A 16726-nucleotide genomic window follows, 5' to 3' on the forward strand; every position below is an offset into this window, starting at 1 on the left:
TATTGAACCATTCAGTACGAGGCTCACGGTTCGGTACACATTACTAACCGAACAATACGTTTGAATATTGCATTTGGAAAATGCAGAAGCTTAAATTGTGGGAAATATAATGTTCCCACCCGATATAACAGGCAACGTGCTGTCTGACACGCCCACCACAGAAGAACGACATTATACTCGGGTGAGGCACGTGTGTTCTGGGAGGCCCGCTATGCTAAACTAGCTTAGCAGGAAAACTAACAGCAGCACACACGCTACAAACTCCCAGCAGGGTTTAGGTAGCTGTTCCCTACCGATTCAAACATGGCTAAAGTAATCGCCACACAACCCCCATTTCTCTAGACCATAATTCCTGCTTTGTAAAAGAAAACAAAAGCCCAAACAGAGAATCAAATGTCCGAACCCTAACCCCTACTGGTTATTTGTTTCATGTAAAAATGAAGCTCAACACCTACAAATACACTAACTGCAGAGTGCAGATACATGAATACGCACATGACAGGATGCTTTGTCATTAACGGACAATACATATAGTCAAAATCAACTTCATTAACACAATGACAAGAACAAACTCACAAGAACCAGTCACATATATTTATATGACAACAAAGCATGACAAATCAATCCAGCCAAACTGCGGTGCTAAAACGCATTCCGCCACACACTCAAGAGCACGAGCCATTCAAATATTATTCACATCAGAGAGAACAATATTAACCATATGATAAAAACGACAAGATAGACAAATTAACACAGTAGTAACGCGACTGCAGATGTAAAAAAACAAAGGCAGTTCACTTACCAAAGCTGCTGTTCACTATTTAATACAGACATAGTTCATCCTCCATTCTTTGTTAACAAAGAGTTTAATGACACAGTTGTACAGAACATCGTTTCAGTTCCAGCAAGAGGTCCTTCTCGATTGCCATGGACACCAGTGATGACAGTTGAGCCTCCCCAGTTGTATTTCTTGAATATCTTTTTATGCGTTTGAGGGTTGAAAATGTCCGCTCATCAGAGGCAGTAGATATTGAGATTGTCACCGCCCAACATGTCACGCTAGCCCACTGACCAATCATGTACTTGTAGGCCAGCTAGACGGCTCTGACATGTCAAAGAATACGCCCAACATGTCAAACTAAAAATCTGATTGGTTGAAGACTATGACAATCAACAATATCGACCCCATTCACTTAAACTGCAAAAGGATTCACTTGTAACTCTGAAGGCCTCCGGGCAGCTTTTTTTGCTTAGAGACAGCATAGGGGCCAAATCTGATTGGATAAAAGCTCTACTTAAAACAAGATGTGCTGGACGTAGCGCAACTGAGGAAGACAGTAGCTGTGCAATGAGATAATAAGCTAATGGGAAAAAATATTTAAAATACATGTAGTATATTTATGAAAAATAATTAAATTATAAAATAGCTATAACTGTGATTCTGTCGAGGCCAGCAGAGAAGGCTTTGCTTGCCCTGACGGCCCACCACTGCGTTACACACACCTAAAACATACCTGTTGCTGCCACTAGATCCTTTCAGGATGTTGATTGGTCCGAACCAGATCGGTTTGGACACCAACGCATAACTTGAAGCCTGACAAGGTGGATTCTTGAAAAAATCAGTTGCTTAATGAGCAGTTTTTACACACTGGAGCCATTTACTGACCAACAACTGCTCGGCCCAACGGCTGAAGTCCAGTTTTACAGTGATCCTGCTGGATTCACGCACTTTTGTAACTAAACTAATCCTATATGATTTTTTAGATGTATTGTTGGCTAATGACATCCGACATGTAAATGAGACAGTATTTTCCTCTTTCAGTATAGGCAAGCTGTTTTGCTTCCTGTGTTTGTGCTAAGCTAGGCTAAACTCATCCTGGAGCTGGATTCCAATGTTTTGATAATTGTCTACTAAGCCACAGGGTTGACCGTGGCTAAGTGGAGAGCAGGGCCGTCCTTCAATCAGAGGATCTGGCTCCACTAGCCACATGTCAATGTGTCCTTGAGCAAGACACTTAACCCCAAATTGCTCCCGTAGCTGTGCCTACAGTGTATAGATAGATACTGAATTGTAAGTCGCTTTGGATAAAAGTGTCTGCTAAATGACTGTAATGTAGTGTAATGTCTAAATTTGGACGTCCAATCAACACTAAGGTGAAAAGGAGGACTTTTGAAATAGCATTAGCTACAGCATAGCCTGCATGTTTTAAACCTCTTAATCTCGCCGCCCCCAAATTTGGGGGCACTCGGGCTCAGAACCCCTCAAACTCAAATGCGGAAAATAGCATGTACGTGGCTACTTTTTTTTTTGGATGAAACAGCAACGTATGGACAACAACATCATATGAGTCACTTCTTACACACTCCAAACACAACTATAGGCTACTCACATAAGCATAAAAATATCGTGGCATAAAAGCACCAAATCCTGGCCAGAAATCGGCGTTATGAGTACCGCAAATCAATGTTTGTACCCTAATGCTAGCGGCTACCAAGTCATGCAATGCATGTAATAGCATTAGCACACGTGGCTAAACACGTAACTAACTTCTGTTTTCCGATCCGTGTGAACACCGGACAGTTGTGAGTGGTCAAACGTACCTTCGTGCTGCCCTCCGCCGAAAAAAATCGTAGGTATGCGCCCAAGTTTTATGAAAAATATGGATAATAACGTCGCAGAATTTCCGTTCCAAAGCTGTAGTCATTGTTGCCAACTGCATACTGTTGACTTCCGACTTCAAGCAGGCTTGGGCGAGTGGTCAGACTGCCTGCGACCGGAAATTTACGCTGGGGTACACACGTCACTTCTGGCAACTTTATTGTTGAAACTTTTGCCGATCACCACCAAACTCGACACAGGTCTTCCTGAGACTCTGACGCGTCGAAGGAGGGGTTATTTTTTTGAAATCGACCGAGGATAGGCTGAGATCCAGCCACATACACACACATGAACTGAGAAAATCCTACAGATGACAGCCAAAATTGGCTCTGATGATGTTATGAATATGAATATGATTCCTATTATCTGTATTTGGATGTATTGAATCATATGAGTGATAAAGAAAGTGAAATATATAGTTATATAGTGTATAAAAGTACAATGTAAGAGCTGCAACAGCTGGTTCGAAAATGATGACCTCTTTATACTAAAGCCTCTTATTCTTCACTTTATTCCACTTTATTCCACTTTATTCCACTTTATTCCACTTTAACCTTTATTTAATAACTACTGATCAGTTATACTATGACTTGGGAAAGTTTCAGGGAGCTAGCTGCATTATTTCAATAACCTTTTATCAATGAAAGTGCATTTTTTCCAGGCGAAGCTGAATATTTTCAATTTCAGCTGTGTAATGTCTTATTTTACTATATTAACCAGCAACATATACACAATATTACCTATGTAAACTATGTCACAGGTGTTGTGATCTGATTATATCAACAAAAATTATTACAATCGACCTTGTAGTTACAGAACTATGGTCAGTTTTGTAGGGCTATGCTTTTTCGCTCAGAGACCTCAAAATCGGCTCCGAGATTAATAATGACAGTTGTGGGGAAAGGTGAGACGAAATGTGGCCAAAGCCACAAAGAAAATGTCACTGGTTAAAGTGGGAGAAAGAGGGCTCATGTGAATGTACAATTTGTAATTATGATAAAGCATTGCAGTTTTATCAACTCATAATGGACAATGGACTTATTCAAACTGATCTAAATCTTGATGATCTTGCAAGCACTCTGAAAGAGTTTTGTTTGTTTATCATTTCCTCTTTTTTTAATAACAGATACTTTGATTTGTTTTAGCACAGAAAACACGAGTAAAACCAATAACATTAAGGACAGGCCCATTTAATTAATGATGTTACTAGTTACACTTGTGTGTTTCACAAGTCTAAATGTCTGCTTTGAAATGCACATTAAGACACAAAGTGAGAGGGATCAAATAGACTGTCAGGGGTTTTCACCAGTGAACTGCTGTGTAGCTGTCCACCACAACTTCCCTCAACTGTAGAGCAAAGTATGGCCAACAAAAACACATACTGAGCATTATATGTTGTAGATACAATTAGTTTCCATTTTAAAACATATACAATGTAAAAAATGTAAGGGGACAACTACTCAATTGAATAAACCCGTCAATCTGTCTGGTCTCACAGCACTTTGTAAATCCCTTCTGCATGAAGCGAGAGGAGCAAGCAATGCAACATGCAACAGCTACACTGACAGACAGAAGCTGTGGTGGGCCACTTTTACACCCTTTGACCACCTTCAAGGCTGTTTACTGTCAACAGACTATTCAACAGGATGTGTAGTGAGGGAAGAGCTACAATAAGCTTCAGCAGGCAAACTTATTGTTTTATGTTTACTTGTTGCTGTGTTCATTTAAAGTATAGATACTGTCTATCCTTCATGTTTTCATGTCTATCCTTCATGTTTTCATGTCAAAATATCACAGATGCATATAATATGTTTTGTTTTAATCTGCAGATTTATTCACCACCTGAGTCTGTCACTGCACCACAGACTTAAGCAAGGCTGGCTCACCTATTTGCAGATAATCAGGCAAACTTAACTTAAGATCAAGGTTAAAAATTCTGCATAGACAAATAGACCAGAGTGGGTCCAGTGAAGGATTAGCACCTCCCCCTCTGACAGCCATTACAAATGAACAGCACAACACTGCAGAGGAGTGTGATGAGAAATGGTCAGGACATAGTGTGACTGGGTGCGTTTGTCCGACCCTCCTGAACCCTTAACCTACTCCTGTAAGTTGATGTGATATTAATAACAATCATCAAAACAAGTGTGTTATTAAAAGGTAAAACATTGTTCAAGCAGAGCTTCCTGAGGCTAAAACAGAGAAAGGTAGGTTTGTATTGACACCTTAGTTTGAGGCCCGGCTACAGCAATGCTTAAGTTTCCACGCATCATTTGTTTGTCAGTGGTGACTGTGAATGTGTGTCTATTTCTGTCCGTTTGTGTGTGAAAGTACAAAGCGTGTTTTGGCTCGTTGTCAACGATACGTTGAACCCGATGAAGGCCACAAACCACAACGAGCTGGTCTAACAAATGTGACGGAAGTTTCGGTCCTAAACTGTAGATAGATAGGTTGTCTTTCTAATTTCTTCCGTACAACCTTCAAGTTGTCAGGAAACCTTAACGCTGTTTTGATAATTATTTAACGCTGGAGTTTGTGGTGTTGTACTGGGCTGCATTTTAATGTTAGTGTGAGGATGTCAACCACTATAAATAAAGTGACCCAGGATTGTTTATTGATAATCACCTTGTTATTGATTATATTGTTTTATTTGGGGTTTTGTCCCTCGTTCACACTGGACAGATAAATATATACGGGTCAGAAACTTTAAATCACCTCCAGGTGAATGTGATACTGTGAGAGTGGAGCTCTGCTGCGGCCTCTCACCAGCCCCCTGAAAAGAAGTGATGTGAGTATAGAGGAGGGATGGTTTAACCGCCCTCCTCTGTACGCTGTGCTCTTCCTGCTGATATGACTGACAGGCAGGAGTGGGCGGGTCATCATTGATGATGTGGAGCATCTGAATTGGCTAGCATGCATATCATTTAACATGTCTCTATCTCTGTGTATCGTGATGGCAAATGGCTGAATGCTTCTTTTCTGCACACAAATCAAACTGATCAATACATTCCTGTTTAACTGAGTGCTGCAGACAATGTTGTAGAATTTTCTGTTTGGCCCAGAAACATAGACCTACATGTTTACAGATAAATTACATGTCATGCATTTATATTCAAAGGGACAGGCCAGTTTAAAAAAGTTCATTGTTAATCTACCGTTTGTATAGGCATGGAATTTGATTCCGGTTTTCACATTGCTCTCAACGTACATACATAGAATATACAAATAAACAAGAAAAATATAAAAACAAGGACATTAAAGACAACAAAGTAGAACAGAGAAACTAAACTTTAACATTTAACTACTATGTACAATATAAATATATATCCAAGAATATATATGAACATAAAGAACAACAACAATGACAATGGACAATGGATTTGGGATATTAGTGCAGATAATAGTGCAGTATGTCTGATTAATTGTTCATGAGAGTGACGGCCAGTGGAAAGAAGCTGTTCCTGTGTCTGGTGGTTTTGGCGTACAGTGCTCTGTAGCGCCTACCAGAGGGGAGGAGTTGGAACAGTCTAACACAGAGGAGCCATTTACTGCAGAAAAGAGAGGACATGCAATATGCTGAATATGTGCACAAATACAAGCACTCAATAGTGTGAAGAAAACACAAACAAAGGCTTAAATTGGCAGGGACGCTGGATTGTAAAGCATTTAGAGTTTGGCACTCTTCTTTAGACAGCATCCCGACAAACTGTTAGCATTTCGAATTTTTACACACTTGGAATCAATTTGAATCGAATCCTAAAGCTGGACATGTTAGAGCCATGAGTTAGCACAAAGCAACTGGATCTCAGTTTTGATGCATAAATGCTACAATCCTTAAATGTGTAAGCTAACACACAAACATAATGAGTGGCAGTAATTCAGTCTGGTTTGTTTGCAATTTGTCATTTGCATCCATCAGTGGGTTTGGAGATGAATGTATAACTGAAATTCTGCACTGCAAACTGGAGCGTTTAAGTTTAAGTTTAAGTTTAAACTGCTGCTTCAATTTTGACCACAAATTTAATCCGTCTCTTTTAAGTTCTCCAACTTTTTGTGAGTGTAATACATAATTGCTGGATTCCCCCTTAAATCTTGTTAATTTGCCATTTCAATGATCATAACCTTAAAGTCTTTATTGTTGCCTAACTTTAACTGCACCTTAATCTTGAGAGGAGGAAATGGCTTAGTGCATCCTGGACAGGGATAACATCTCACACCATAAACCACAAAAGAATGCACCAGCAATCTAGTTTAGGGTTTCTAGAAACCAGGCTACATCCCTCATAAATATGGTAGTAAGAGTGAATGAAATATACTTTTTTTAAAACTAAATTGTTTCTGGATATCTGTGGTTCACATTAGTATCAAATCAAATCATGTCATATTTAGTCAGTGTCAGTTGTAGAAACCCACCATGAAACAAAAGTGCGCTGTTGGTGTTGTTTCATTAGTTTAGGTTGGAAAATAATGACAGGCCAATCAGATTGCTCTGAAACTGTTCCCTCCCACATGATATGATTACATTAAGACGCACCATCTTCTAATTTGATCTAATTTAACTGCAGTCTCAAGTGGATTAACAAGAAAATGATGATCGTATTTTATTTACTGCTGATTCTCAGAGTGGGGCGTAAGTACATGTAGCAATGTCAGATTTACTTCAGATGTATATTTATATCATTGTCATGTTCTTACAGTAATTTAGCAGAACATACCTGATTCTTTCTCTGTCAATAATCACTGAACCATGTTTCTCTTCATATTTTCAGGATGCACAGATGATCTGATCATTGAGACAAAGAGTGTTGGACAAGATGTGACTTTGACTTGTCCTCGCAATAAATCTCTGGACATAGCAACCTTGTTTTGGATCAGGCTTGTTTCTGGAAACTTACCTGAATTCTTTAAAGGAACACACATTTTTGATGATGATGTTGTTAATACGACTCCTCGCATTACAACAAAACAAGAACCTGGAACATTTCTCCTGCATATTCATGAAGCAAAGCTAAGCGATACTGGAGTTTACTACTGTTTAAGAGTGAACCGACTTGATGTGATACTTTTGAAAGGAACATTTCTGAGAATCGGAGGTAAACATTTATAAAAAGTAGTTTACATAATTTAATTATCCAACATGTATGTATAAAGAGAGTACATGTTTCCATAATTTATAGAAAAGTGTGTGCCCTTATATATACAAACATTTTTGAAGTACTTCAATGCTCACTAAAGCATTATTATCATGTTTGTATTTCTCAGGACCAGAACCTGATATCACTGCCGTCATACAAGAGCGTACATCTGATCCAGTCCGTCCAGGAGGCTCCGTGACTCTGCAGTGTTCAGTCCTCTCTGACTCTGAGGAGAAAACGTGTCCAGAAGAACACAGTGTGTTCTGGTTCAGAGCCGGATCAGATGAATCTTATCCTAGTGTCATTTATGCACATGGAACCAGTGATGGATGTGAGAAGAGTCCTGAGCCTCACTCTCCACAGAAATGTGTCTACAGCTTCTCTAAGAACGTCAGCTCCTCTGATGCCGGGACTTACTACTGCGCTGTGGCCACATGTGGAGAGATATTATTTGGAAGCGGAACAAAACTGGAAATTGAAGGTAACGGCAGAACATTTCCATATAAATCAAGATTAATTTAGATCATGTATCACAAAGCAATTGTACCATATGCCTTATATCATTTTGTTAAAATAGTTGTTAACTTCAATTATTTGCTCATTTTCATATACTTTCAGCACTCACCATGTGGGATTTGCAGAAGACCAACACAGTTCTGATTCTGCTAGTTGCAGCTCTGGCTATGAGTCTGATTGTTATTGCCTTCCTGATTTACACCATCAAGAGGAAAACGTGTGATTGTTGCAACGGTAATATAAGTTTCTAACAGTATCTTGCAAAAGCTAACTTTCCAGAATTAACACAACTGATATGTGTAAATTAACCTTCAGGGTCTTTCATCCTAAATCTCTGTTTTTATTTTATAACACAGCTCGGCAAACAAATGCTGCAACAGCCAGCGGTGACCACCAAGGTCAGCAGGTAAGGTTTATAAAGAAAAGATCACTATGGAAAAGTTATTGGACTTTTTTTTCCACTCTACATATATAGAAATTAAAAGATGCTGTTTTATAATATCTTTTCATATTTATTCAGAGAAATGAGGACATGTTGGTTTATTCTGCACCAACCTTCACCAAGAGGAAAACTGGCAGAGCAGAGAGAAAGAATGTAAAAACAGCAGAGGGAGAGACCGTCTACAATGATGTCAGGACTTTAGTGAAAGATTAACAATCTACTGGATTTGCTAATTAAAGCTAGTATAAACTGTTGTTAATATGCTGCTTCACATCTGATATCGGTTACAGTCTTTTACTTTGATAACCTTGAAAAATGTTTTATGTTTAATTTTGACATGTTTTAATGGTTTTTGTTGATATTCTAGTATAATGTAAAAAATGTAAAAATGATTAAATATATTTTTCATAATTCCCGCAAGTGAAAAGCAATGTGACATACAGTATGTCTTAACCCTAAATTAACTTGAGATCTAAATATTAAAACTGTTTTAAATAATCATGGCAAAATAAAAAAACGATTACATTCCACACTATCAAGCCTCTCAACAAAACTATACTGTATGTGGAAACCTATTTGCAAATAAAGACAGTATTTGAATAAGTAATGTGTTGTGATTCCTATAAAAATGATTTTAGGATTGTACCTATAAGTTCAGGTGGTTTATCACAACCTTGAGGGTTGTTGTGAAAATGTTACATTGAGCTATAGTGTATTGTATGTTTTTGTAGTATTGTGTATGTTGAAGGAACACAATGGAAACAAGACATCAGTCACGATGTCTGTGCACAGCGTCTGACTTCCATTCTAGAGAGATCATCTCAGACCTACGATTAATGTAAATATTTTAGTAACAATGACGATAGTATTTCCGTAAAACTAATTTTCAGATATTAACCATCCTTTATCTCACTCCATGATCAAAATGTTATCATTGAATAATCTGCCGTTTTAGAATCGTCAAATGTCAACGTGCTGTGCTGCGAAAACAGAAGGTTATTTTTTAATTTTGCCAAATTAAAATTCAACACGTCACCAAAATCTGTTGGATCTATTTACAATAATCATGAGGAGGCAAAACTTATTTGTCTTGTTGCTTCTCATTTCACATTTGAGTTGTCCTTGTATGCCACGCTAAGATTACAAAACCTGAATTTACCTTAACTAAGCCCAAAGTGAATGATTTTTACACAAATTCTATGAATCATATCAGTTATCTGTTCTACGTACACATGAGTATTTTTTTAACCTTTAATTATCCAGGATAGTGCCATTGAGATTAAAAATCCCATTTTCAAGAGAGTCTCGTATATGTGGGAAAGTTAACTAAATGTTCTTCTCTTGCTCCAGATATCTGGGTGCACTTCCCTTCTCTCACCAACGACCCCTAAAGAAAAGCTGCTAACCCCAGACAAGTGCAGTCAGATCAATCTGTGACCAACAGTCCATAACCTTAGTATCACCTTTCTGTGTCCAAACTCCTCCTGCACCTTTATCTGCAGTACTCCTGTACGCTTTTATTGTGAAATTAATAATTAGCATTCCACTTGCCTCATTGAAAATGTAGCAAAGCAGCTTTCAAAATATCAGTTGTCAAATTAGAACGCCCATATGTCGATACGGCAGCAGATCAATATTAAACTAATTTAATACGTGGTTAAGTGCTAAAAGCAGGATAAGACCCACTTGCTCACATTGTATGATGCAAACAGCTTACTTTATTGTGCACACAGGATATTGTTTTAGCAACATGGATTTTCTCAAGAATGACTCTGGAAGATTTCTGACGTAATCCTTTTTTATTTAAATTTTGATTAATGTTTCATGATGCAGTCAATATTCCAAGCCTCAACAGATATATTCATTCTTCTTTCAACAAAGCAACATTAGTAAACACAAGTTAAGGCTGGAGCTCGCTACTCAGGCCACGCAGACATCTCTGAACACACATCACATGTCTTTTGTACTCACATGGATTTTGAGTACAATATTTCTGTGTATCTAATGTCATGTAAAGATAAAATCATTCACACACACTTTATCCATATAATACATGTTGGCTTTCCAAAATCTAACAAAGAGCTGAACTGTCTTTTTTTTTTACAATCAGTGGATTTCACCCAAACAGAAATCAGTGCCGATCGTTGATTCCTTTGACTTGTTTTTCTCCTTCTTCTTCCTTTTCATTAGATAGATCCAGTGATGGAGTAGTTCAGTGCCTCTGTGTCACCATCCTAAAAATAATAGTTTTAATAGTCAGAGCTGTGACAACAAGACAAAGAGTAAATGGTATCAGAGAGGCTTCCTGTAACGTCCTGGATTTTTTATAAACAAGAATATCTGTTGATTCCAGTTATGTTCTCCGTCTTTGCAGTTTACTAAACTCACCTTCAGTTCCTTGAGAAAACAAGGATGGCAATCACAATCACACAGAGAGCCAACAGCGCCCCAAGGATGATGTTAACTGGATCCCAATCCTGAATTGTTCCTGAAAGTAATTTAAAAATGTCATTTAACTCTTTACTCCTTGTTTCCATGAAGTCATCCATGACTTTTAGGTGACTCATTGGTAAATAGCTTAAATACTGCCTATTAGTAATTTGTAATTTATCATAATTCGTAACAATTATTTTAATTATTGAATTTCATGAAATAGTTGAGATGATGTCATATGAGTGAAGACCTTTATTGGTTTTCAAGTCTAAATGTTGGGCACCTTTCCGGTAAACGTGTGAAGGGAACAATAAGTTGTGAGATGACTCATGAATTTAAAGTTATAATTTGCACCATTTTCCTCAAGAACAATGTGTAGACTGTTGAACATTAATCCCTTTCAATCATCACTATGACCCACTAGTGTGTGGTGGTGTCTCTACAGAGACTCTGCCCTCTGCCTGGATTTCCTCTTTGCTTCTTATCTTGCTGTGTTTGCGACGTTGTTGGGCGTCATTAAAGAGCCTTTGAGCCCCATGTCGGGTTGTCAAAAACCACCGCTTTGTCACGATACAGAGGCACAAGCCCCCCTTTAGCGACTGTGTGATACAAAGCGGCCATTTCTGACAACCTGGGATGAGAACGGGTTGTTACATCGCTGTGTTTTTATGTGCTTCAGTGTTGCCCCTGCTCCTCTCTCTCTCCTTGCTGTGTGCAGAGTGATGTTATCTGTGTGTCTGACTGAGAGCAGCAGCGAGTAACACACAGGGCCGACAGGATGGAGCGTCCACAAATCCGGCAACGCACACCTCTGCAGGGTTGTGCGGAGGTGTGGGTGTGTTAAATCATTGTACAACTTAGCGGTTTATATTATTTAAGGCTAAATGTTCTGCATAGTTGAGTGCGTGGCCTCTTTGAGTAACAGGTCTGTGCCATCACATTAGCTAGCTGTGACGTTTTAATGACTTTTTTTAAATATTTAAATACAATATATAAAAATAAAATACTTTTAGTACAACTGTAAAAACGTACTTGTCTCCACTTTGGTTCCTTCACCAAACAGGATCTCTCCACATGTGGCCACAGCACAGTAGTAAGTCCCAGCATCAGAGGAGGTCTGTATAGTTTTGGACAGACTGTAGACACAACTTCTTTCTTCTTGTTTATCACTGTGAGTGTAAATGATGCCTGGATGAGATTCTCCTGATCCAGATCTGAACCAGTGCACACTGCGTTCACCTGGACACTGGACTCTGTTTTCTTTGTTCTTGGAGAGAAGTGAACACTGGAGAGTCACTGAGTCGCCCGGCCGGACCGACTCAGTCTCCGGACTTTGTTTCACGTATAAAGATTTCTGATGATTACGATCTGCATGATTCAGGTAAAAATGCATTAATAAGAATGAATAATTAAAATTATTAAATGTGGCAAAAGAAAAATGTATTTTACCTTTCACAACCAAGAAGGTGCCATTAACAAAACTGTATGAATATCTTGCTCCATGGACACAGAAGTATGTCGCTTCGTCCTCTTTGCTGATATTTCTGATGGTTAGAAAATACTGAGCGTTCCGCTCTGTGACTTCGAAACGTGGGTTGATAAATTGCTCACTTAGTGTCATTTTGCCAACAATAACAGTAACTACCTGTTGGACCATATATCCAAGAGGCTGCTTGTACCAGTAAAATGATTCCGTTTCAGAAACTGAACACTGCAAAGTAACATTTCCACCAAGTTCAGTCAAAGTCAAAGAGAGCTGGTGAGGATCCTCTGCAGTTTGAATCAGATCTGAAGAAAAGAGACAGAATGTAACAAAGTTAAAGCACAAGATAAGTAAACAGGTAAAGTATGAACCCTTCCAAAGATTAATACATGGTCGTGTCTTTCTCAAAGTAGTTAAGAGTTGCACTTACACACTGTACAAAGTAGAATCAAAGCAGCCAGTCCTCCGATCATTGTGGTACAGCACTCGTGTCTTGCACTACTGATGTCACACAACCAAGTGGAAGATGTAGTCACAAGGTGATCAAGGTTTACAAAGTAGAATGATTGGCTGAAACATAGAAAATGACCGTCCCCCTTCATTTCTTCAACCTTTGATCTATTTTCATTAGATAGGAAATCTACATGTTCTGAGTATTTGTTGTATTTTCAAAGCGGTGTCTTTATTCAGACTGCATGACTAAATGTATTGTTTCTGTGATAACCATTTTTTGTGTTTTTTTTGGCCTATTTAAGAGCAAGTACTGAAAGTCTTTCAACAACAGCAAAATCAGTCTTATCGGTCACGATGTGGAGAAATATTTTTGATTTTAATCACATGCACATGCACACAGGTGACACAATACACATTTTACATTTGTTTTTTGCAAGACAATTCCATAACTTCAAATTAACTTGGAGTGGCAGATGGTTTGTTACACAGAACAAAAAAGAAAGTACTCAGCAGGTGATTGGATGAACCATCTGTGTATCACCGTCAGTCAGGAACAGACACCCTCTCCTTCGAGAAAAGTCTTCAGCGCTGTACTTTGTTCTTTCACTGAAGAAATACGCTCCAGATCTGATGTAACGGGGCCAAGCCCCTATTCTCGGCCTCACGGCTGAAGTCCAGTTTTACAGTGATCCTGCTGCCTCACGCACTTTTGTAACTGAACTAAGCCTCAATGAATTTTTGGATATATTGTTGGCTAGCTTGTTTGCTAATGACATCCGACATGTAAATGAGACAGCATTTTCCTCTTTCAATGTAGGCTAGATGTTTTACTTCCTGTGTTTGTGCTAAGCTAGGCTAAACTCATCCTGGAGCTGGATTCCAATGTTTTGATAATTGTCTAAATTTGGACGTCCAATCAACACTAAGAGGTGAAAAGGAGGACTTTTGAAATAGCATTAGCTACAGCATAGCCTGCAGGCTTTAATGACAGTTGCGGAGAAAGGTGAGACGAAATGTGGCCAAAGCCACAAAGAAAATGTCACTGGTTAAAGAGGGAGAAAGAGGGCTCATGTAAATGTACAATTTGTAATTATGATAAAGCATTGCAGTTTTATCAACTCATAATGGACAATGGACTTATTCAAACTGATCTGAATCTTGATGGTCTTGCAAGCACTCTTAAATAGCTGTTTGTGTAAGGATTACAGACACTAGAAACCCAAAAGCACAACTCAGAGACAAGATACAAGTTCAGTTCTTTTACTAGAGTTCAGGCAGGGTCAAAACCGGGAGGTCAGTCAAACAGGCGAACAAATCTAATAAGGGGCAGGCAGAAATCCAAGGTCGAAAACAGGCAGATCATGAACAATATAAAGGTACGCTGGAGAACTTGGCAATAACACACAAGACAATCTGGCAGGGAACAAGTGCAAGTGAGGGGACCTACATAGTGAGGGCTAATGAGGGAATGGGCTGCAGGTGAGATGGGTGTGGAGGACCAGGTGAGGGGAATGAGAGCTGATCGGGTGTGAATGGTAGGATCTGAAATGACAGGAGAGTTAATAAAACAAGCAGACAGGATGAAAACAAACTAATATGAAGGGGAATTCGTGACAGTTTGCTTATCATTTCCTCTTTTTTAATAACAGATACTTTGATTTGTTTTAGCACAAAAAGCACTAGTAAAACCAATAACATTAAGGACAGGCCCATTTAATGAATGATGTTACTAGTTACACTTGTATGTTTCACAAGTCTAAATGTCTGCTTTGAAATGCACATTAAGACACAAAGTGAGAGGGATCAAATAGACTGTCAGTGTTTTTCACCAGTGAACTGCTGTGTAGCTGTCCACCACAACTTCCCTCAACTGTAGAGCAAAGTATGGCCAACAAAAACACATACTGAGCATTATATGTTGTAGACACAATTAGTTTCCATTTTAAAACATATACAATGTAAAAAATGTAAGGGGACAACTACTCAATTGAATAAACCCGTCAATCTGTCTGGTCTCACAGCACTTTGTAAATCCCTTCTGCATGTAGCGAGAGGAGCAAGCAATGCCACATGCAACAGCTGCACTGACAGACTGAAGCTGTGGTGGGCCACTTTTGCACCCTTTGACCACCTTCAAGGCTGTTTACTGTCAACAGACTATTCAACAGGATGTGTAGTGAGGGAAGAGCTACAATAAGCTTCAGCAGGCAAACTTATTGTTTTATGTTTACTTGTTGCTGTGTTCATTTAAAGTATAGATACTGTCTATCCTTCATGTTTTTAAGATGCAACCATCTACGACCGTATGCATGTGCAGTCTTAAAATATCACAGATGCATATTTGCGTGTTTTGTTTTAATCTGCAGATTTATTCACCACCTGAGTCTGTCACTGCACCACAGACTTAAGCAAGGCTGGCTCACCTATTTGCAGATAATCAGGCAAACTTAACTTAAGATCAAGGTTAAAAATTCTGCATAGACAAATAGACCAGAGTGGGTCCAGTGAAGGATGAGCACCTCCCCCTCTGACAGCAATTACAAATGAACAGCACAACACTGCAGAGGAGTGTGATGAGAAATGGTCAGGACATAGCATGACTGGGTGCGTTTGTCCGACCCTCCTGAACCCTTAACCTACTCCTGTAAGTTGATGTGATATTAATAACAATCATAAAAACAAGTGTGTTATTAAAAGGTAAAACATCGTTCAAGCAGAGCTTCCTGAGGCTAAAACAGAGAAAAGTAGGTTTGTATTGACACCTTAGTTTGAGGCCCGGCTACAGCAATGCTTAAGTTTCCACGCATCATTTGTTTGTCAGTGGTGACTGTGAATGTGTGTCTATTTCTGTCCGTTTGTGTGTGAAAGTACAAAGCGTGTTTTGGCTCGTTGTCAACGCTACGTTGAACCTGATGAAGGCCACAAACCACAACGAGCCGGTCTAACAAGTGTGACGGAAGTTTCGGTCCTAAACTGTAGATAGATAGGTTGTCTTTCTAATTTCTTTCTCCATACAACCTTCAAGTTGTCAGGAAACCTTAACGCTGTTTTGATAATTATTTAACGCTGGAGTTTGTGGTGTTGTACTGGGCTGCATTTTAATGTTAGTGTGAGGATGTCAACTGTAAATAAAGTGACCCAGGATTGTTTATTGATAATCACCTTGTTATTGATTGTATTGTTTTATTTGGGGTTTTGTCCCTCGTTCACACTGGACAGATAAATATATACGAGTCAGAAACTTTAAATCGCCTCCAGGTGAATGTGATACTGTGAGAGTGGAGCTCTGCTGCGGCCTCTCACCAGCCCCCTGAAAAGAAGTGATGTGAGTATAGAGGAGGGATGGTTTAACCGCCCTCCTCTGTACGCTGTGCTCTTCCTGCTGATATGACTGACAGGCAGGAGTGGGCGGGTCATCATTGATGATGTGGAGCATCTGAATTGGCTAGCGTGCATAACATTTAACATGTCTCTATCTCTGTGTATCGTGATGGCAAATGGATGAATGCTTCTTTTCTGCACACAAATCAAACTGATCAATACATTCCTGATTAACTGAGTGCTGCAGACAATGTTGTAGAATTTGCGTAGTCATACATTGAATT

At 39.0% G+C, this 16726-nt stretch overlaps 2 protein-coding genes across 2 annotated transcripts; one reads left to right on the forward strand and one right to left on the reverse strand.

The window, feature by feature from the left end:
* Window positions 1–3544: 3544 nt before the first annotated feature.
* Window positions 3545–10143, forward strand: LOC142962914 (signal-regulatory protein beta-2-like). Its single transcript, XM_076103597.1, has 6 exons — window positions 3545–3563; window positions 7429–7752; window positions 7922–8275; window positions 8413–8544; window positions 8667–8708; window positions 10103–10143. The coding sequence occupies exons 1-6, from the start codon at window positions 3545–3547 to the stop codon at window positions 10141–10143; spliced, it is 912 nt and encodes a 303-aa protein (XP_075959712.1).
* A 999-nt stretch (window positions 10144–11142) lies between these two features.
* LOC142962915 (immunoglobulin kappa light chain-like) lies at window positions 11143–16557 on the reverse strand. Its single transcript, XM_076103598.1, has 4 exons — window positions 16425–16557; window positions 12635–12973; window positions 12218–12553; window positions 11143–11240 (listed from the first exon to the last, which is right to left on the reverse strand). The coding sequence occupies exons 1-4, from the start codon at window positions 16555–16557 to the stop codon at window positions 11143–11145; spliced, it is 906 nt and encodes a 301-aa protein (XP_075959713.1).
* Window positions 16558–16726: the final 169 nt, after the last annotated feature.

The sequence above is a fragment of the Anarhichas minor genome, unplaced genomic scaffold (genome assembly GCF_050575085.1).
Source record: "Anarhichas minor isolate MPS153535 unplaced genomic scaffold, ASM5057508v1 ptg000028l, whole genome shotgun sequence".
NCBI lineage: Eukaryota > Metazoa > Chordata > Actinopteri > Perciformes > Anarhichadidae > Anarhichas > Anarhichas minor.

Bases quoted from the DNA above. Each gene is read 5' to 3' on its own strand.
- LOC142962914 (XM_076103597.1), top strand. The intron at 7,753-7,921 runs GTAAACATTTAT...TGTATTTCTCAG, and splicing joins AACATTTCTGAGAATCGGAG to GACCAGAACCTGATATCACT. The intron at 8,709-10,102 runs GTCAGCAGGTAA...CTCTTGCTCCAG, and splicing joins AGCCAGCGGTGACCACCAAG to ATATCTGGGTGCACTTCCCT.
- LOC142962915 (XM_076103598.1), bottom strand. From the start codon at position 16,557: ATGCTCCACATCATCAATGATGACCCGCCCACTCCTGCCTGTCAGTCA. The intron at 12,974-16,424 runs GTGAGAGGCCGC...TCTTTTCTTCAG, and splicing joins CACTTCTTTTCAGGGGGCTG to ATCTGATTCAAACTGCAGAG. The intron at 11,241-12,217 runs GTACGTTTTTAC...AATTACTTTCAG, and splicing joins AGGAACCAAAGTGGAGACAA to GAACAATTCAGGATTGGGAT.